This window comes from Mauremys reevesii, linkage group 2 (assembly GCF_016161935.1).
Source record: "Mauremys reevesii isolate NIE-2019 linkage group 2, ASM1616193v1, whole genome shotgun sequence".
In the NCBI taxonomy this organism is placed as follows: domain Eukaryota; kingdom Metazoa; phylum Chordata; order Testudines; family Geoemydidae; genus Mauremys; species Mauremys reevesii.
Genome location: NC_052624.1, coordinates 5,101,691 through 5,123,156, shown reverse-complemented (window position 1 = coordinate 5,123,156; position 21,466 = coordinate 5,101,691). Strand labels below are relative to the sequence as shown.

Here is a 21,466-nt window from a genome sequence, read left to right as displayed (position 1 = left end):
AACTTGCGTCACTTGGCAAAGTTTGCAAATTAAGGGTGGAAATTATCAGTTGCTTAGACTTTTTAAAGATCTGTCTATGCCTAACTACAAGCTGAAGAATAAGAAGAAACTTAAGTTTCATCAACAATATTTGGTCACTGATTTCCGCTCTTCAGTGCCAAAACAGAGCTAGCAGATGCTCTCCAGAGGAACACAAGAAAATACAGGAAATAATATGTGCACATATAATTCCATTAACCTACATGCAATGCATGGCATCGCATTTATCATTTCTATTTCTGTCCCTCTCTCCTCTGCCTATTGTTTCTCCTCATCCTCTCTACATCGTTTTGCTTATTCTCTAAGGGTACGTCTATACTGGTAGTGTTCGCTGTATCGGGGATCAATTTATTGCGTCTCGTCTAGACACAATAAATTGATCCCCGAATCGACGCCCATACTCCACCTCAGCAGGAGTAAGCTGAGTCGATAGGGGAGCTGCGGCGGTTGACTCGCCGCCGTGAGGACGGCCAGGTAAGTCGAACTAAGATACTTTGACTTCAGCTACACGAATAGCGAAGCTGACATTGCATATCTTAGTTCGAACCCTCCCGCTAGTGTAGACCAGGCCTTAGCCTATTTCACTGAAAACACTGGCTTCTTTTACAGCCACTGAATCAAATCTAATTGCTAGTGTTCTCTTCCCTCCCATCTTCCCTTATTAATTCTGAATCTTTTCTCCATCCCAGTCATAACTCCCCTCCCTTCTCTCCACATTCCACTTTCCTCTTCCCTGCTTGTCTGTATCATGTGTTGCTCTCCTTTTCCTTGAACAACTCTCCCCTTTCTCCTCTAGTCATTCTGTGGACGCCATGAGCTACAAAGTAACACTTGTTATTGCAAGAGCTACTGAGGGGGGGAAGAAAAACTATGCAAGGAGGTGTGGGCTGTGAAGGCTAAACAAATGCAAAGACGGCTGAGTTAGATTACCCACTAAGCAGCAACTATATTTTCATATATATTATATGTAATTCATATTTTTCTTAATTTGAGCTTGGTATTTGTATAAGCTGCAAGACAGCCATCCTAGGAGATGAAGTCTTATCTATAGAATAGGTATGGCCTGAGAAATTGTAAAGTTTCTCAGCATTGCTCTACCCATGTGCCTCAGTTATGACTTGGAAAGACCACTTCTAGGGGCGAGAGGATAGGTTCAGTCTGCACAAGCCAGTCAATCCTTCTCGTCTCTGCTCAGGCTGCTAACAATCATGCTATTTGTGATTTTGTTCTAAATGGACAGGGGCTCTTTTATGCTGACACTGGGAAGCGGACTGCAACAGAGACCAAATCCACCTCACTAGGCCAAACTAGGACAATTACTTAACCACTGCTGACCCCAGAAATATTTGCAACTGTGACCCAGAGTTCAAAGCTAACTTAACCTTTACTAATCCCATGAGATACCCAGTTCAGAAAGGTACTCAGAAAAATACTATAAAAAAATGCGTATGCAATAATTTAAGTGCATGCTCTAGGAAGCCTAACTAACAGCTATAACCTAATGCTTCTGACCTCTCACCAAGAAGGTTATGAGATCGTCTGCACACCCAAAAGTATTGTGAAGAAAGATGCCAGAAGAGCTTAGCACCACCAGCCTTAGAGAAGTGCGTATATGACGCTAACTTTATTGCAACACCACAAATTGAGTTGCTATTGCCATTTCTGTTAAAGTAACTAAATTCTCTATGTAAAGCCTTTGTATGAAAGAAACAATATACAACTAAATTGAAACTAATATTTCCAATACTTTAAGGCTGCTGACTTCAAATCCAGGCAGAGGCAGTCTCAGCTACGAATCCTCAACAGCTAGACTGTCTTCAAAATATCAGCTCTATTAAAATGATACAACTAAAACTTAAAGTAATAATTATAAGTCTTTATTTTATGAAAGATTAAGGAAGACCACCAAGATCAAAAGAACCTATTGAAGAAAGCTCAGCCCTTTCCTATAGATTATTGTGAACCTCCTAACACCATGAGCTTTTAATGGGTGTTAATGAGTGTGAAAACACCCCACAAATTAGCGTTAATGGTCAAGAACATCAGCCCCCTCAGATACCACTAGGTGAAAAGCACTGGAATCATTAGCCATCACACACCATGCAGTATTCATAATAAATGTCACTAGGTACTCATCAGTCCCACGGGGGCCTTACCTGTTTCCTTTGAATCCTGTTGTACAATAGCACAGTCCAGGTTCTTCCACAGGCTAAAAAGCATATAAGTACTGCATTTAACCACCACCTGTTACCTACTGTGTGTTCACCAACTCTTACGGTACATTTTCAGCATCAGGAGATATATGCACCATTTCCTCTTCCAACAGGAACTGTGTGCAAAAGCCTATGCTGAAAATTTACCCCGCTGGATATTGTGAATGTTTGTGTTGCAGTGAGGTATGTATTATCAGCCAATATTCCTCACGGGTTCAAGAGTCAAAACGTACAAGGCCTTGCAACCCAAGGCAGCTGTCCTGTGTATAGAGGTATATAAAAAGATAGCTCACTTAATCCTTTCATGCCAGGAGTAGGGATTTTCCCGGAGCGACGTCCATTGCCGGCAATGGACGCACCAAAATAACGTCGGCATCAATGAGTTAACCACCTCTGTCCTCTTTTCACCTATTATATTTCTCATGCATCATCCAGCTTCCCAACCATCTTCCTGTTTCTTCACAGTATGCACGCTATGTTCTCTCCCTTCTTCAGCACGGAGTTGAAAATGGAGTTGAGAAAAGGAGACACATGGTCAGCTGGTGATGTTAACAAGCTCCTTGCTGCCCTGAGAAGCTGGATGGAAATGGTTGAAATTACAAGGAGGTCATCATCAAGATCGGGGAGGACATAGCTTAAGTTACGAGATTTCATAACCTCCCACCCACCCCTCCTATGACACTATTATTGCAGATGACTCAAGTTCCACAACTCAATGAAAAAACAGCTTGAGAGAGCTTGGAAGCACCTGAAAATTCACCTTGCTGTCTTCCTGCTTTGGTGATGGGACAAAGTTGATGGGAAGACAGACCCAGCTCCCACAGAAAGTCTAAAGGATCAGGAGACAGGGTAACTATGCATCCCCCTTTAATCTAGAATATGGTACTTTACTAGGTGCCCCAATGGCCTTCCTGTAGCCTAAAAATCTTAAGACTTATCAGCCATTTCAGAGCTGTAGTATCTTGGCCTGACCGTTAGCCCAAAAGACAATATGCAATACTCTAACAGGTGAAAGTTGGACAGAAGCAGTTAACTCTTAGTGCCATGATAAAACACAGGACGGAATACATCCAGAGGGTCATCACAGTTCCCCAAGAACACTTGGCAAGATAAAAAGGTTTTCGCAGACTTAAGGCTTGATTCTGATTTCAGATACATGGTACATTATAATTCAAGTACCACAAAACCAGTTCTTGGGCAAATATACCCATGTACCCAAGATCAGAACTTTAAGGTTACATAAGGTTACATAAGGTTATTAGTGTCTTCAGAATTATATCAGGTAAGTTGCAACAGGGCAGACCCCATAGGGAGGAAGTGAATCCACATCTCAAATGGCAAACCTGATGGGTAATGATTCCATAGCTGACCACAGGCTTGAGCCAGTGGGTTTAGGTAGCTGAAGTCAGGGCTACTCCAAATTCAACAGAAACTGCAAGCGTGCTGAGAGTCAGCACTTGGTGTTAAAATGACACTGTCAGGTCAAATCTGGCCCCAAAATAAAGTTTTATAAACTTATCATTAGAATCCAAGATTTTCCTTAAAAGCTTCAATAAAATTGTTGTTTTTTTTTAAACAATTTTTCCCCTACAGTGTTTGCAACTCAAACAATACAGCATGAGATCCTGAAAACAAAAGTAGCTGGAAGGAGTATAACCAAAAAGGTAGCTGAATAATCCATGACTATCCAAGGTGAGAAAAATTCAAGAACAAAACAGCATAAAGTGAAGAAATTTTTTTTTAAACTTTTCAGTGTTAATAATACATGGTATTAATTACATAAGGAAAATGCGTTTTGGTTTATATATATTTAACCTGACAGTGTCCCTTTAAGTGAAGAAATTTTCAACCCCTGATTAAACAAACTGCAGACTAAAGCTGTTAACCAATATACTGTAGATACACAGGGTTAAAAAAGGGGAAAATCCATACAACCTTATTTGCATATATAAACATATTTTAGTGCATAATTTGTAACTTACAAAGGTCACATCTTTTCTCCTATTAGGTTTACAACATAATTATAGTCAAAACTCTGTAAATGCACACAAATTAGGAATTATTTTGAATAGTACACAGGTAAGATAAGAATTTCTCTTTCCTACCAAAAAATGGATAATTTTATGACCATTAACATTGGTGGCTATGGAAGCTAACAGAGTCATAGGAAATAGAGTCTCATGAATTCACGCCTAAACTGATCTCCAGCAAAGACCAGGAAGGAATATCCCCATTCATGTACAACACTGCCCAATGAGGTGCATTATCAATTCTCTTTACTGGACTCTTCTGAAACATCAAGAATTGGTCATTTTAAGGGGCAAAATACTACCATCGAAGGCCTTATGGTGTGTTGTCTGACAGGAATGTACACTACAAGAGAATTTATTAAGGCAAGGCAAACTCTTTCCTTAAAATGAAGGCTACCTGTACCTTAACTAACCTAACCAAGAATAAACCCTTTTGGAAGTACAAAAAAATTTCAGGACTGCATTTTCCATCTCTCCCACAAGGAGGCCGCTGGGAGACGTCAAACTAGAGTCCCTCCCCATTACTTCCTTTTGTTATCCTGGCTGAGGAGTATGATGGACAAGTGTATACTTAAGCCTTGCAATCCTCTGTTCAGCACCTCCCCTCTTCAGGAGCTACTCTTTCACTCCAGTGCAGTGGCCTGTAACATCTCTGCAGGGTCACAATGAAATGCCACTTTCAAATTTAAAACTAACTTCCCACCCTTCCATTCCTGCAAGAAACGCTCATTTTATGAGGATGGGGTGAGGGTTTTTAACTGTACCATCGAGAACTCTAGGACAGTTGATTGAGTGTTTTAAATCTTCAAGTGACAGACTGTTAGGACTCACTGGGTCCCACTGGGCAAAGTAGGCTGCTCACGGAAAAGATTCGTTACCAGAGAAGGCCACTCAGTTGCTGAGAGGAGAGGTCAGCCTGACACTGGAAGAAGGAAGCAGCCTGCCAGCTGCCACCTCCCTCACCTGCCAAGACAACACCGCAGGTAAGGTACAGGGACTGGAAAGCGTGTATGGAGTATCACAGCCCCCACTGCCCAGTGGCAGGCTTCAAAGTTTCAGATTAGCATCCAGATGTTTTGATGTTTAGCTGATCTGAACATAAATCTTCAAATCTTTGGAACTTAACACTAGCAATAATGTCAACAGAACAGAAAGTTGCCAGAAGACCACAGTCTTCTAATGCTACATAAAACTGAAGATGAAAAGCAAACATTTATAGGACAGTCACGCTGACCATCTCGAGATAACAATTTAAATCTAGATCAGACATTTGGTGTAACATTCAGATGGACGCTGAAGCTGTTGAGCCAGAATTACTCGCTGCACTATTATTGCCCTGCTATTTTCTGGCTGGTTTAGAAAACAGGCCTGCGAGTTAGCACCAGCCAAGCAAAGACCAAATCATCAATAAACAGCTTTTAAAAAAATAAACTAACCTGAACTGGATGAATAAGCCGTCATCTCAGTGGTCAAGATGGACTGATTCATCTTTGATCAATGAATAACACACGGACACCTAGCAAACTAGCTTACATCCCATAGGGTATAATTTGCAACAAAAGGGAAATCACAGAAAGTACCCGGAGGTGTGTTTTTGGGCTGAAATCCCTCACTTAGGGAAGGCGTTCCTATTTGTTTGGCAAAAACATTTGCAAACAAGGCAACAACTTAGTCTTATTTATGTTCAACTGCAAACAATTACATTTTTTCTTTATAATACAACTGTCACAGCTTCAGTGAGCTACTGTTCCTCTTACCTTTAGGTCTTTCCAGCAGTCCAGAAGCTTGGTAGCCAAGTCACTCATATCCACTATTTTGTCAGTCTGTTCTTGGCTCCTCTCACTCTCTACATCAGACACACCCTCCTCTTCATCTTGAGATGGTGTTTCCATTGCAATGGGCTCTTCTAGCTTTGTGCCGTTGCTCTCTTTGGCCTCTGCTTCAGGTTCAGCCTCCAGCTCAGTAGCCTGAGGTTTGCTGCTGTCCACTGCAGCATCAATGGCAGCTTTGATTTCCTGTTGCGGCTGCTCCTCTGCCACCTCTGCCGGCGCACTGTCCAGCTGGTCTAGGTCTTCTTTGCCCTCCTTTCCCTCCAGCTCACTGGTGGTATCAGAGATTGCACTGTCCATGCTGTTTTCACTTATAATTTTGAGCCTTCGAAAGACAAGCTTCTTCGGGGTGTCTGTGTCGCCTTCTGCGCTCTGCTTGATGGAAGGATCTGGCGTGTTGAGTGGCGTATGAGCCCGTGACGTGTTCTCACTGGAATAACCATCCCCCTCACTGAGCTGTGGGACTGCAGTCTTGGTCTGAGCCCAGCGCTGGATAATTGGAAGCACCTTGCTCTCCTCCAACATGTTTTTATTGGGTATAGGCAAGAGCTCCAGAGTCTTCATAATCTGGTTACAAACACAAAACCACAGCAGTTACATTTAAAACTGTCACTTTGCACTAGTTTTTTTTAATACCTCTGACTTGGCAATAGCAATTTCTTCCAAGAGGAACAGAGTACTTTAGTATTTGCCAGAGCCATATTCATACTGAAACAAGTTAGTAGAGATGCATTTGCTGTAGGGGCAGTAGTGAACTTTTGCTGACTACTATTGACGCCAGATAAAATATATGGATGGGAAAAAAGACTAAAAGTATTCAGGTCACAACTGCAATGAGTTCAGAGGGCTCAGACACTTACAGCTGACCATGCATATCTTGAGTTTCCATGTAAACAAACCCAAGGTAGAATAGCTCAAATAAAAATGTGTTGATTATTTAAATGTTTAACCTTTTAACTTAGGCTTTGGTATAGAAATCACACTTTTATATGGTTAAGTTGATCTCTCTCTAAATTGGCTTTGATTGCATACTAAACATTGTGGATCAGATTTTCCTCTTTGTAAATGTTGCAGTGATAATATAATTTGTAACTATATTAATGGAAGAAGTTAGTAGAAACTGATTGATAGATAAACCGAGATAGATCAACCGTAGGAAGATTTGAACTTACTAATATAGCAATATTTGAAAAGTTCTTTTTTCACTAAAACAGCAGTATTTAAAACATCCACTGGATGTCACAGAATTGCATACATTAGCTGAAGGAAGACCCGGACATCATTCTCCTGGGTGGAATGTCACCACTGCCAGTACGTGTGTAATCATTGTTTGTAACTTAAAACTACACCGGACAAGACACTAGAGAAATGTACTGTGGACAACAATTCTGCATTGGCAGAGAGAGAGACTGGATAGCTTTACATTTCCATCTATAACATCCATGATTCTATGATCATGTAGATTTCTGAAGCCTACAAAAAATAAAGACAAATACTACTACAGAAATATGCATTTTTTTCCAGGTTGCTGCTAGTTTGAAAATCTAAGTTTTAAAGAAAGCTAAAAAAAATCAAGAAGTGTTCCTAGCTAAATTGTACCATGATGCATATACATGCAAAAATCTTACAATAATTAGACTTTATTTACTGTATGATTTGCATCTTGAGTGATTAAATAAAATAAAAATCACTCCACATCCCTTCTGTATAAGAAGAATTAAATTCTCACTCCTGGTTTTAGGTTCTCAGCACCTAACTTGCAGGAACTCCTATTGTTTTAGTCTTCTGAGGTCACTAAACCAACTCATGAGAAGACAGCAATTCCCGATCTAAGGCCCCTTGTGCCTCTAATTACCAGTTCATTTTACAAGCAAATGACAGAAAACAAAAGAATAAAAAAAACAGTTGCCAAAACTATGCACACTGGATCCATTGTAAGCGATATGCCTTCTAAGAAGAGGAAGTACATTTAAGTATATGAAGAAGCTAGAGGTTGTCGTGCCAAAAGACAGGCATGAATCATTCCCTGAAGAAATTTTTTCACAGGTGGACAGATGAAAACTGAGAATTCCTTGGACAAATCAAAAGGCCAGAAGGACTTCAAATGATGGTGAGAAAGTCTGGTTTAAGCACTTGCACTTCAAGGTGCATTGTAGATGGTCTGTGAAATTTTAAGACATTTTGCCTCATATGACCACTATTCAATGTGTGAATGGTCCCAACATCCAGGCGGCTACATGGAGCAAGTCTGAATGTCTGAAACACCAATCTTGAGAATCTGATCCCACTCCAAATTGAACAAGGGAGAACAGGTCATGGAACAGGCCTGGACTGAGGTCTACTCTGAACTCTCACAGCTCCAGACTAAATGTAACAGAACTCAGCTTCACTGTCCAGAATTCAAGACCACCACAAATGTGAGAGTCCCCCTAGTGACAACGAGGAGGGTAATGCCAAGTCAGTCATATCAGGAATTGTGGTCTCTCCCTCCAGGCCCAGGGTTCAGCCTTAGAGAGGTCTTTTAGGTAACCCACATAACCTGATGAATGTCTCCTCAGATAACAAGCTCAGCTGATGCATTAAGTCAGTTGGGGAAGGGATGCTGACTCAGCAGATAAGTACATATAGAAAACAGCAGAAGAAAATAATTTCAATACTAGATATTGTCAGAGCAAACTCTGGATCCTCCAGCCAGTCCCCCACTCCTGAGTAGCCAGTAATGGCAGTGTCCTTTTTTAAAGCTTAGCATATGTTACTTAAGTTTAAGGAAAATCACAAAGGCAAATTCCTTCCAGGTATTTCAAGCTTTCTGTATATGAACTAATGTACTTAAAGAAAAAAGTTATGGGTTTATCTGTACTTCATGTCAAGGTAAAGTACCACATATGACTTTCAGTAACACTTTATGTATTGTACTTCACTGTCTGTGGACTTCAAAATGAAACCTACTTTTAAACACTAACTCAAGAAAGAGGTCGACAAATTGGAGAGGGTTCAGAGAAAAGCAACAAGAATGATTAAAGGATTAGAAAACCTGCCTTATAGTGACAGACCAAAGGAGCTCAATCTATTTAGCTTCACAAAGAGAAGGTTAAGGGGTGACTTTATTACTGTGTATAAGTATTTTCAAGAGGAACAAATATTTAATAAAAGGCTCTTCAATCTAGCAGAGAAAGATATTACAAATTCAGTCTAGAAATAAGCCACACACATTTTTACCAGTGAGAGTAATTAACCATTGGAACAACTTACCAAAAGTCGTGGTGGATTCTCTTTCACTGACAATTTTTAAATCAAGATTTAAAGTTTTTCTAAAAGATCTGCTCTAGGAATTTTTTGGGGCAGTTCTCTGGCCTGTGTTATCCACGAGGTCAGATTAGATGGCCACAATGGTCCCTTCTGGCCTTGGAATCAATGCATCATATTTTTATTCATACATGTTCCCTCTTCTCAGCAATTACTACAGCTCCTTTGAAAGCTTCATGTACGAATAGAGTGACCTGGAGATCCTGAGACAATTACTGACCTCTAGCTGGAGCTTCAGGTTGTTCACAGTGTTTCCCCGTCCATCACCCAGCTCAGCCATCCAGATCCAGAGGAGAGACAAGCCATGACATTCCAGGAAGGACTTCAGGCAGGCTTGCGAGTGTGTGTTCTAGATGAGACAGTTACGGAGAATCCATGGAAACAGTCGGCAACTTCCTCAGAGACTAAAACCTAATTTCTACATCCTGACATTGTTAAGTACTGAACTACGTACACGTTACTGACAAAACGCAACGCTACTACAAATGCATACAAAGCAGGAAGCCGAGCCTAGACATGTGCCAGTATCTAACAGCATCACCAAAAGTCTACAGTAACTTTAAAGTGAACAGGAACAGCTGTTTTTAGTGCAATAGTGCATGCAGAAAGTAAGTAAGTCTCCCTGGTAGCCAGCTGGTATTACAGCATAAAAACTTAACAGGAGGTTAGAGTGAGCAGATAATTGGCAGTAACTAATAAGCTTTTCCACTAAGTCAGAGAGACAAGAATTCAGGATGGCTTTAGAAGAGAATTGTAAATAAATTAATTCTAAGATGTCCAGGTTACCCCCTCTACATTCATTTCCTTTTAAATTTTATTTTATCAGACATCTTAGTATATTGGTAATCATCATTCTCATCTCAGCAAAGCGAATCACTGCTTTTGGATGATTTTGTCAAAATGACCCTTTGAAGTTAACATCTTCTAGAAAGGACTGTGCACATCACCTTTCTAGTCCTCCAAAAGACAAAACACTCTGGCTAAAGGTTGGAGCTACAAAGGGTCTACAAATTCTTTGAGTATGGCTGCAAACTTACCCCTTTGCCACACTAAATAGAGTAGCTCTTCCCTCCAGTTTCTGTATTGGCACAACCATAAAACCTATTTTCCATTTTCTCCCTCTTCCTCACTAGCCTTTAAACACATTATTTAAAATAAGAATACTTCACATAATTTTACTTCCCTCCTCCTTCAATCAGGTTGGGATCTCCTCACCTGTATGAGTTTGAGGCAGGTGAGTTTCTGCTCCAAAGTCTCAATCCGAACCATCAACCGGGATAAACTGAGAACTTGGTTCTTATCTGAAAGCTCCTCTCCATTCTCCAACAGCGCTTCCAACTCCCCATCCACCTACCACGTCAAAGGAAAATGATTATACAACTCACAAAACACCCCATCAGACTCACAAGGTACCACTCAATCAGCTGTTAAGAGAATTTATTCTCTGGCTCTGAGGTTCCATAAGAAGTCTCTCCATGACCAAATCTCATATACTGAAAGGGAAGAAAATCTAGTTTTAGGTATACTTGATTTCACTTGTAGTTTTTTTTTTTGTTTTTTTTTTTATTTGCCACCCTATAGTTCTCCTCTGATTCTTTCAGTCATTCCTTGAATAAAGACTTTGAATATAATATGTAAATATTTCACACGCTGTGCTTTTCTCTCAAGTTAGAGGTTTAGACCAGTAAAATGGGCAGGGCTTGGGGGGGAGGGGTAGGGGAGAAAATCTGATTGCGTTCTTGGGAGCAAAAATGCGTGCAACATAGCATCTTCCATCTAGACCTGAAGCTTTAGCTTGTGCCACACATTCCAACCATATGCACCACCTATGTCCTTAGTTGTGTGCATTTAACACGTGTGGAATGCTCTGCAAAGGAAACTCTGGCTGCATTATTTAGCAAGATATTCTGGTTTCAAATTTACCTTTTCATATATGAAAACAGGAGATGCTATTTAAAACATGGCATGGGCTGCTTCAATTTATGTCCCCATAAAACAGAAGTTTCTCTGTATCCAAGATGTACACTGGGGCAGTAATAAGCAAATGTTCACTCTAAAGTTTGTATGAACAAAAAAAAATTTTTTACCTGGGACAAATATTCATGATCTAATGTGACAATAATTAATATTTTAACTCTACTTTATAAATGATAATGAAGTGAAGGATTTGACCACGCAGTCTTCTTAAGCAGGTAGAATATGGAAGCCTTGGCTTGCTCTGTACTAAAGGCAGCTATGCCCCTAGTGGAAAGCCCTCAAGGAAATTTGAAACAGGAAGAGAGTGGTCTTGTCTTAAATCAATGCGATTGCATTCTCTGATCCAAGGATGCAAAGATCTGGATATCTGTTCTCAAGATCAAAGAACTTTCACTTTTAACAATATCTTATTTAATGCAGAGAATTGCAACATCCTGTGAATACCTAAAAATGAAGTTTTCTGGAGAGAAGCACATCATTCAAATGTAATTTATAACCTATTTTTAGGAAGACAAGTAGGAAAACGCTTTTCTGGGAAAATGTAAAAATATAAGAGGTCAATTTTAAGAAGTTTAATTCCCCAACCACCCAAACAGAGATACGGTCAATCAAAATGAGGCTGCTAGCTTCAGAAGGCAGTCCCCCTCCAAAAGGGTACATACACGTAAAAGCAGTTTTCAAGGAGGGTAATTAGCATTCCCATAAGCCAAAAAACAGCTACATTTTACAGACAGTGAAAAGGATCCTTCCAGTTTCTTAAAGGAAACTTGTAATCGGGAGGTAAAGCTGTTTTTTTTTTCCTTTTTCGCTCGTTCTCTCTCTAAATTGTGCTTCTCATGAGAGTTTCCTGTGGGGCTTGTCATTGTCACTGCAAGTTCCCCACTACAATCCAATCAAAGGATTGAATTCAGATAAATACCTTGATCAAAGTTATTTGGAGGAAATGGTAGAAGGCCTGACGGAAGAAAGCTAGGAAAGGCTCTAGTTCTGTGTAAATGAAATGGATCACATGGAGCAGCAAATACAACAATTAAAACTGATGTCAAAGCAGATATAATGCATATTCACATTGGCCTTTAAGCCAAGGTGAATGCAAGTTCAAATCTAACACCACACCTTCAGGGCTCACCGACAGCAAGAAACGGCTGCACTGGTTCAACATCTCAACCAAAGGATTGCACTTAAACCAGTGCAGATATTTCCTGCAGTGGGTGAGCCCTGAAGCTGTAGTGAGAGATCTGAATTTGCAATCGCCTTGGCCTAGAAGCAAGGGAGCTTGCAAAGAAGTCACATGAGCATGCATTATATATTAATAAACCATTCTATCCTAAGCTGGCCTTAAGTGTGCTGCGTTTGCTTGCGTTTTTACAGGTGTGTAAAATATGTTTGCGGTTGGCAATATTCTGATGAAATCTTTAGGTCACACTAAACTTTTTTGATCCCAGAAGAGATCTGTCCCCTTCTTAAGGCTGCCTTTTGAGACTTTGATAAGAAAGATCACCTCCTTGGGTCACCCTTTATGGAAAGTAGATTGTACAAAGCAAACGAGGAAGAGTCACACTCACCGAGTCTTTCTTACGAGAGCGTTCCTTTTTCATTTTTCCTCCTGCTGCTCTGATGCTGACCCTGTTCTCTCCTCCCAGGTAACCCCGGCAGTTAGTTGAGCCACAGAAGCATTTCTGAGCCTCTTTGCTGTTCAAGGGGTATGAGTGACATGTGAAGAAGTTAGTAAGAGACTGATGGCATTCACAGCAGGGTTGTTTTCCTAAATACTAAATGCATTTTAATTTTACTGTCCTGGAAGAACAATTACAGTGTTGTATAATCACTCCTTATCCTTTCTTCTTTCTATTAAGCTGTTATTTCAAATGGCTACTGAAGAGCTATTAGAAAATTCTGAACAAACATTCTTAAGACAATTCTGTTTGTCATGTGATTCTTTGTATTTTTTTCTCCTCCATTTTGTTCTAAAAAATTAAGAGCTGCTACATCGAACATATAAACCAAATGGTTTCTAAACAGAATGTTTCACACCATTTCCCTTCTGCACAAGAAAGCAGTCTATAAGGTTATAAACCACTGTATGTGGCAGGTCTTTTCAGTTCTGGCTAATGCAATCTCTCCCAAACTCAGAACAAACCTCTGCAGTTTCTTTATGGCTAGCGTATTCCCATATCTCCTTAACAAGAAGTTGGGCAAACACTTATGGAAACAACTCCAGGCTGCGTCAAGATCTAACAGACAGAAAGCAAGAGTTCATTCATTTTCCTAGCTGTTTTTAGCTAACTATAGTGCTTCTGTTTTTCAACCTGCTCCTCAGGGCCTGTCTTTGTTTCACTCCTTTGTACACTGCTTAACACAACTGGAGCCTGATCACTGACTAAGCAGTGCCTGCAAGCCCCAATATAAACAAGAGCTTTATCATTATGACTGAGACACTACACAGTTAAGGCTGTCATGGCAGAACAATTCTAAAACCCACGTCACAAAACTTTCTCAGTAAGTTACTCTGAAGAGGAAAGTCTCATGCTTGGTCTCACCAAAAGGGGGCAGGAGAAAAAAAGCTTTCTTCATCAATTCACACGTTCAGATTTTTAGTATTTACAGAACTTAAAAATGACCAATTTAAAACTTCAAATTGCAGATAACAGTGACAATTCGAGGGGTTGTCTGGGTCCCCAGTCTGATTTTGTGAAAATCATGTTGTATTTCAGCTTCTATTTTGAGTGCAACAGTCATGTTGGACTGCATCATCACTCATGTTATGGAGCCTGGTGCCTGAATATGAGGCATATCAAGGGGCTACCAACTTTGAATAACACTCCCCTATTAGAACAATGGGTTTGCTAAAAAGGAGGACCTCAGGGAAGCTGGTTGGGGGAGGGAGGGAATAGGAGGGGCAGACGGGCTGGGAATTTAGCCACATGATTAGGGCTTTGAAGCCAGCCAGTGAATCACCTGACAGAGGAGACCAACTTTAGTTAAGGGCAGGGTCTGCCCCAGATCCTCTCCCCCACTGGGGAACATCACCAGGAAGCAGAAGGCCTGCATGAGGAAGAGCCCCACCTCACACACACTGGGCCTAAGGACACACAGAAGGGGTGAGCATAGTCTCAGAGGAGTGGGGAAGTGTATTGCCATTTGTACATAGAGTCAGCACAGGAGGTTTACAGATCTAAGTGAAATGTATATATGTTTAAAAGATTCCTTTGCAAAGCCTCAGTATTCCTTACATTATCTGCCACATGTCCCTGAAGAGTTAAACTACACACCAGAGTACCCATGAGGGTGGCCTATGGTGATAGCATGCATAGACCTCTGAGGAGATCATCGCTGGTCTTGGGGCCTAGGGCAGCAGGACTGCAGGATCCACTGTACCACAGAAGGGTGCTAGTCAGGGAGTCTGCACTCTGGGAGTGAGACAGAGATCACAGCTACAAACAGTGTCTGGATGCTGCCCAGACCCAGTGGGCTTGTGGGCATGTGAGATCCAGGTTGGGTATAGGACAGCAGAATGGTGACTGTCCATTGCGAGGACTCAACCCAGGCTGTAACTATTTGTCCAGAATAAAAACTAACACTTCATATGTCTTCATAATGTTTGCATACTTAATGCTTAACATTTTCCTACCACAGTAACTTTCCTATATTTTCATCTGGGACAGCAGTTTATAAAATTAAGTTAGTGGTACATTAAACAAATACTAATTCGATGTACAGATGCATCGTGGGAGTTACAGTATGTTAGAACAAAAGTGGAAATCAATAGGAATGCTTGAAGACTGACTCTCCTCGTAGGTGGACAGGCCTCAGATGGTCTGGTTTCAGAAGTCTAGCAAGGTTTGAGCTTGGTTACTACTTGGAATGGGTGACCATGTGAGAATAATTGACATTTTGGAACAGGTGGTTATTTTTTGTTTTTTGTTTTTTTTTAAAGACAAACTAAATTATTTCCAGCCCTCAAATTCTAAATATACAGTATCTTCTGACATGGAATGGTGTCTGTAGGAGTGGACTATTCATTAAAACAAATGGCAAGATGTTTTAAAATGATATTAGTAGGAATTTTCATTGAGTATAAATTTCTCTACAATTCAACTCTGTTTAAGTTAGAGAGTGCCTCATTCATGTATCAGACAGGACACACAGCAGAATGCAGAGACATCACAGTATGAAGCAGAGAGAAAAAAGCATCTCGCTGTAAACCTAGGGTGAGAACTGGAATAGTACATCTAGCTTTCCAAGTTAGAGGACTTTCAGATAAAAGTAACAACTACGATAAAGTAACCGATCTACAAGGAAAGAAAGAGTTAAATAGGTATGCTGTAGTTTGTCTAAGCATCGGGGGAGGAGGGGGATAGTGAGTGTGAGTGAGGGGGAGTGTGTGTGTGTGTAAGGGGAGGAGGAACATGGTATTTGTCTACAAATATTTGCAAAGCTGTAAAATACTAAGGGTGCAGAAGTGGAAAACAGGAGTTATGTAAAACAGGGGTGCAGCTAGGATAGCTAGCAAGGGGATGAAATTAGGAAAAGGAGTATATAAAATCATTATCTGGAAAACTCCCATATTACGGACAGTGGGATAGTATCCCAAGGGAAATGGGGGAAGCCCCCGGACTTGGGACATTTAAAGGCAGATTGAAAGAAATGCTATAAAATCTACAGGAATAAACCTACATTAGACTGGACATTGACTAGATTATCCTATTACCTTTTTCATCCCTAACCTCCAATTTGATTTCTACTGTTCACATACATTTGGATGTCTTTTCACTGGTCAGTTTTGCAGCACAATTTCTTAATTGTATGAGCACTCAGGGAGACCCACTCATAACACTGAAGCAGACAAACAGAGAAAATACCTACCCATATCTCTGGAACTGGTAGTCGAATGTTAGCTCTGAGCCTGATGGAACTAGTTTGGTGGTGAAAAAGCCAACCCTTAGCTGTCCATTCACAGTCCACTACAGCAGGAAAAAAAAATAGATGACAATATTGATTATTACAAGATCCAGGCTTGACCCCCAGTTTCTATATTAAATGAAGGAACTCTGGCAAGTGACATTGCTAACCCTCCAAGAGGCAGAAAACATCTCGGAAGGATCTTAAAATCCCAAACTGAAGTGTCTGCATTAGCCAGTTTCCAAGGTATATATTTACTTCTGAATAGCAGTGGTTGAATGATAGAGGCGCAAAGGTCAATGGCAAATGAATTTTCTACTGAGTATGTTAAAACTTGGAAACAAAACTGAAAACAAAGCAGCAGTAGGTTTTCTTTGAAGCTCACCTTTTGTGTTTCACAGTTTGGTTCACAGCTGTGGTTCATGAAACGGGAGCAGTTTCCTTTCTGGGTTGCATCTATTATCTGAAAGTGAAAAGTAATTATAGCAAAAAACACTCTCTTCCTCTCCTCTGTGCTATGGCAGAAGCAAAAGTCAGCATGCGTATGTAGCAAGGTGAAGGTGAAAACTTCAATAAGAATTTTAATAATTCTTTCCTGTTTCGTGCATCAGCCGTAATAGCTTTGGAGAAAAAAGGTTTCGTAATAAAAATTGTGTATGAGAAAACAAGACACTTATTTGATTTACATTGTTATCCATAGTATTAAGACAGTATGCATCATATTTCTCCTTGGTTCTAGGGTTATTATTATATTTTAAATCTTAACAATTATTTCCCACCCATGCAGCCCCCAGCAATGTCCACACCAGGAGATCTGAAATGTTTTTGTCACATAGATCATGTTTTAATACAAAGATTATCTCATGTACCACGTTGCCCACCCATTCACAAATGGGCACACTATTCTACTGCACCCTCTCCCCCCAAATTCGTGACCACATAACAACCCCATGGCCAACTACAGAAATTGCTTATGTGGAAAAGGAAAATATTCAAATGTATTTTTACAGACATGGTCCCCTCAGAGCCTTAGGGCCCATGAATCTTGCTTAGGCTTGTAACTATTCCAGATCCAGTTAGGGATTTAACTCCAAGAGCAGCGATTTACAGAAGACAACGAAAGAAGACCTACTGGTATATCAATAGCTTAAATTAGCTATAAGTAGCCATTAGCACTGTTTGGTATAGCTCCTGTCAGGTAAAAGGGCTTAAATGAAAAACAGAGATTTGGGACTTTGAGGAAAAAACCTGCTATTTGTGCATGCCACATTTAAGTAAAATTGTATTTACCTAGAGCTGTACACACACACACACACACACGATATTCCCTCCTACAAGTGTGTATACACTGCCACTCACCTCATCATTTTTCAGTGCCATGAAGTAGTAGTGAATGTTCTTACTTCGGGCATACTCTTTCACTCGGGCTTTGAACTCTTTGTGATCCAGCACTTCTCCACAATATTCCAGCACAAACGTGTTACTGCAAGACCCCAAGAGGAAAAGCATCATTATCTGCTTAGGAGCAAACCAAGTTAAATACCAAAGATGAAAGCTATTGTTGTTGAGACACACTCACAGAATTGGCTGTTAGAGCTGTCAATATGGCTTAGATTTTTGTATTGAAACAAACAGTTTTAAGTGCATTATACCTTGGGCAATTAGGATTTTTTTTAAACTAACGTTATCACAGTTATTTACAAAGCAACATGAAAGGCACTTCAGAGAAGAATACAAGTTCCTTGCTAAGTTGAGTCTATCATATAAACGTATTATATTTTACTGAGGAAGTTCTTTGATATGAAGACTATAAGGAGTTTCAGCAGAATGTGCATTGTCAGATTTGGGAAAAAAAAACATGAAAAGCTGTCTGTGATGGCCTCATTTTGTACCTCGTTGACGTTGTGGGCAGGGATGAAGAGGGGATTAAGTATCCTTTGTATTTTTAGGAAAAGATGAACCCAAAATTAGAGAAGGAAGAGACTTATTAGGTCATCTGCTCCATCTCCCTCAGAGTCATCACAGGATCATGCCACATTAAGTGGCAAAAAAAACTTCATTAACACAGCATTATGATTGCTTGGTGATAGCCTGAGCCTTTCCAGAGCATCAAATTCTGCAATGCTAAAACTTCTGATATACAGAGTTAAGGTAAATGCCCATGCAACCACAACTCTGCCCCACTGGAGCTGGTAATAGCTACTGGGAATTATCTGCATTCACTCAAGTTGTATTCACTGTGTTAGGTGAAGCTGTACTGAATGGTGGAGGAAAAATTTGGAGCAGCTTGAAAGAGCTGTGATTGTGATCTGAGGAGATCTGTTCTGAGCCTCCCCTTCCCGCCATGTGTGGTATCAGAGGAAAGAGATACATAAATACCTTGAGGTTCCAGTCTGCATCATTTCAATACAGAATTGTAAATGTGTCAGTTGCAGGGCACTGGGGACTTCTTGCCATGGGTATTGTCAGTAGCGAGGTAGAATATGAGAGCAGTCTGTGGATTTAATGATGGGTAGGTAGAAGAAAGGAGGCATTCTGTGTACAAGTGTGCAGGGGTTGTAAAAGGGTATGAAGTGGTTGTAAAATTTCACAGAGTGTGGTATTCTGACAGGGGGAATAGGTTGTGTTTGAGCATACAGCACGTGCAGGCAGTGCCTGTCCAGTACAGTGAAAAGGCTGAGTGGCAGTGTGTGCATTAGGGTTGTTGTTGCTCAAAAAGGACAGAGTTACAATTGTGTAAGCGTTGTGTTTTCTGAACTCAATGTTCTGGAAGGGCATAAGCTATCACCAGGCAACTTTAACTTTGCGTTAAAAGTTTTTTCCCATTTAATTTCTTGGCTTTGTTGAAAAGAGAATTTTTTTTTGGTAGGAGTTAGTGGTCATGTAAGCAGTTATAGTTTGCGCCAAGGTTTGCAGTGGACATGCTATTATGGCTAGGTAATAATCAAAAGACCTAGATTTTATACAGGCCTTTTTTTTAAACCAGTAAATCTCAAAGAAATGTAGATCATTACCTCCATTTTACAGATGGGAATCTGAGTGCAGAGAGGCAAAGTGACATGCCCCAGGTCACCCAGCAGGCCAGTGGCACGCCTAGGAATAGTCTCAGTCCAGAGGTCTTGCCACTAGACCACACAATTGCTACATGATTCCACAATGACCCTCCCCACTCCTCTACCTTTTGTTGTGGTAGAACGGTGATAACGGCCGTGCTTTGAAATGTTTGCAGCATGTGGCTGCTGACGGGGCCTGTAAGAGAAATCTCCTCCATGGTCTATGTCCCAAAACCTTGACAGTTTTATTACACGATTGTTACTGTAACTTTAAGCATGAGAGAAGAATGGTGCCTCTCTCTCCTCTATCTCCTGCCCCATCACTCCCCACAACACGTAGCCCTCCCAACATTTCCAGCTATCCCTTCCCATCCCATTAAGCCATTAGATGGCACTGTAAAAGCCATTAATATGTAAGAAGTTTCTCTTTGCTGTCTCCTGTCCTATGCTGCTGCATATATGTATCAGAGGCAGCAGCTTACTGGAGGGCCACACGCTACCTTGGTTATGTAGCCCGAGCTGCACACTCAGCTGGGTCCCTCACTCCCACTGCCCACCTCCAGCCTGGGACTCCTGCTGCTGCTTCAGCCAGGCTTCCTCAGCCATGCCCCAGGTCCACCCAGTCCATCCCTCCTCCAAACCAGGCCCCAACTCCACACATTCTAGTGATATGTATCTGACCTATTCATTTCCTGGATTTCAGATATTTAAATATGCATTACCTTCACCACTCCCACTACTCCTGATCCCAGCCCACATGGAGGGGCAGGGAGATGGGTTCAGACACCTCAAGTGGAACAGGGTCCCCCAGATCCCAGAACACACAGTGGGCCGGGACAGGGGCTCAGGCCCCTGCAGAGGGGTAGGACACCCTCCACCTCCTAAAATGCCTCTCCCTGTGGCTAGTGTGGAGTTTTTTGTCCCATTCCGCCCCCCCACCCCACCCCCACCCCCCAAAAAAACTGATTACGTTTCCACAAAATAAAAAACCCTGGCAGAGAAAGATTTTAGCAATATGCTTCCCAATCTTTTCCAGATTTCTGATCAAAGTGGGACTCAAACAGGCACTAGATGGGTCAGATTCAAAGGACTGCTTATTCTCTTGAGCTATCCCGCCAGTGTGAAATTTTGAAGGCTAACAATCCTGTTAACGCCTCTGTCTGGGCCTGCTCTGTGTAGTCTATTAGGAGTGAGAATAAGCACAAGTCGTGAGTCTTGCAACAAGCTGAAAAAGAGAAGCAAACTCTTTTTCAACTAACGTTTTAATTTGATTTCCCTCAAACCCTAGGCACTCTATTGGGGCAACCCTCGAGTGTTGGAGACCCTGGTGCAATGATGTAAGCCTTGGTTTGATCTCAGTCTGTAAGCAAAAAAGGTTGCCAGATTCTCTCCACTTTAAGAAAGCTGGAATTTTGGGAGGTTGGGGGGGGGGGGGGGAGAACTGGAATGCCTTGATCTCCAAAATGGTCTCCAAATTTCGATCAGTAAGAGAACCTGGTGCCCCTCATGAGGCACATCAAATTTCAAGTCAATCTGAGTAACTGTGTAGATTTTAGAGCACTTGGAAAAGTCAAGTTCCAAGCAGAAAACTGGCTTTAACCTTAACTACAACCTTTAACCAATCTGGCTTGAAATGCTTCAGGCTTTCCACACCTCTCTGGCTAGTAGGTTGCACTGTCGAGAATTTTTTCCTGATATTTCCCTTAATTTTCCTTTTCTTAATGTCATCCCACTAATCCCCGTTACACTTTCTCATCACATCCTAAAAAATTCCTTTCACTCCCTAGAGTTTCATAGCCTGCAAACATCAAAGGATAGATCAGGAGGAGACGGACAGTGGAGAGGAAGTGACGGTACCCTCTTGAGCTCCACTTGAACTGAACATTCCTCACTTGCTACACCATAGCATGGACCCTAAGCACCCCATTTTCCCTGAACTCCTGTAATCTGTAGTCTAGACCATCTATATCTCAACCCACGTCTGTTACCCATCTCTTCTAAGAGCCTGTGTTCATAAGTCAGGCTCCTCTATTCCATCTCCTCTGCCCCGTTTATCCAATAAACCAGGCCCTGGTACCTCAGAAAGCCCCAACTCCTGTATTCCACAACTGAGATCA

The 21,466-nt window shown here is 41.1% G+C and overlaps 1 protein-coding gene across 9 annotated transcripts in view; it reads right to left on the bottom strand.

Moving 5' to 3' along the window:
* SETD2 (SET domain containing 2, histone lysine methyltransferase) overlaps positions 1–21,466 on the bottom strand; it is a 145,159-nt gene that overhangs the window by 75,783 nt on the left and 47,910 nt on the right. For 5 of the 9 annotated variants that reach the window (XM_039524057.1, XM_039524060.1, XM_039524059.1 and 2 more), the window contains exons 7-13: positions 17,656–17,779; positions 16,682–16,759; positions 16,261–16,358; positions 12,960–13,086; positions 10,633–10,767; positions 9,638–9,766; positions 6,040–6,678 (exon numbers count right to left, since the gene is read on the bottom strand). In XM_039524057.1, coding sequence (XP_039379991.1) covers positions 6,040–6,678; positions 9,638–9,766; positions 10,633–10,767; positions 12,960–13,086; positions 16,261–16,358; positions 16,682–16,759; positions 17,656–17,779 — 1,330 coding nt within the window. Of the gene's footprint in view, positions 1–1,922; positions 2,829–6,039; positions 6,679–9,637; positions 9,767–10,632; positions 10,768–12,959; positions 13,087–16,260; positions 16,359–16,681; positions 16,760–17,655; positions 17,780–21,466 lie in introns of those variants that run through there. The other 4 variants (XR_005593949.1, XR_005593948.1, XR_005593950.1 and 1 more) reach the window with 3 other exon arrangements.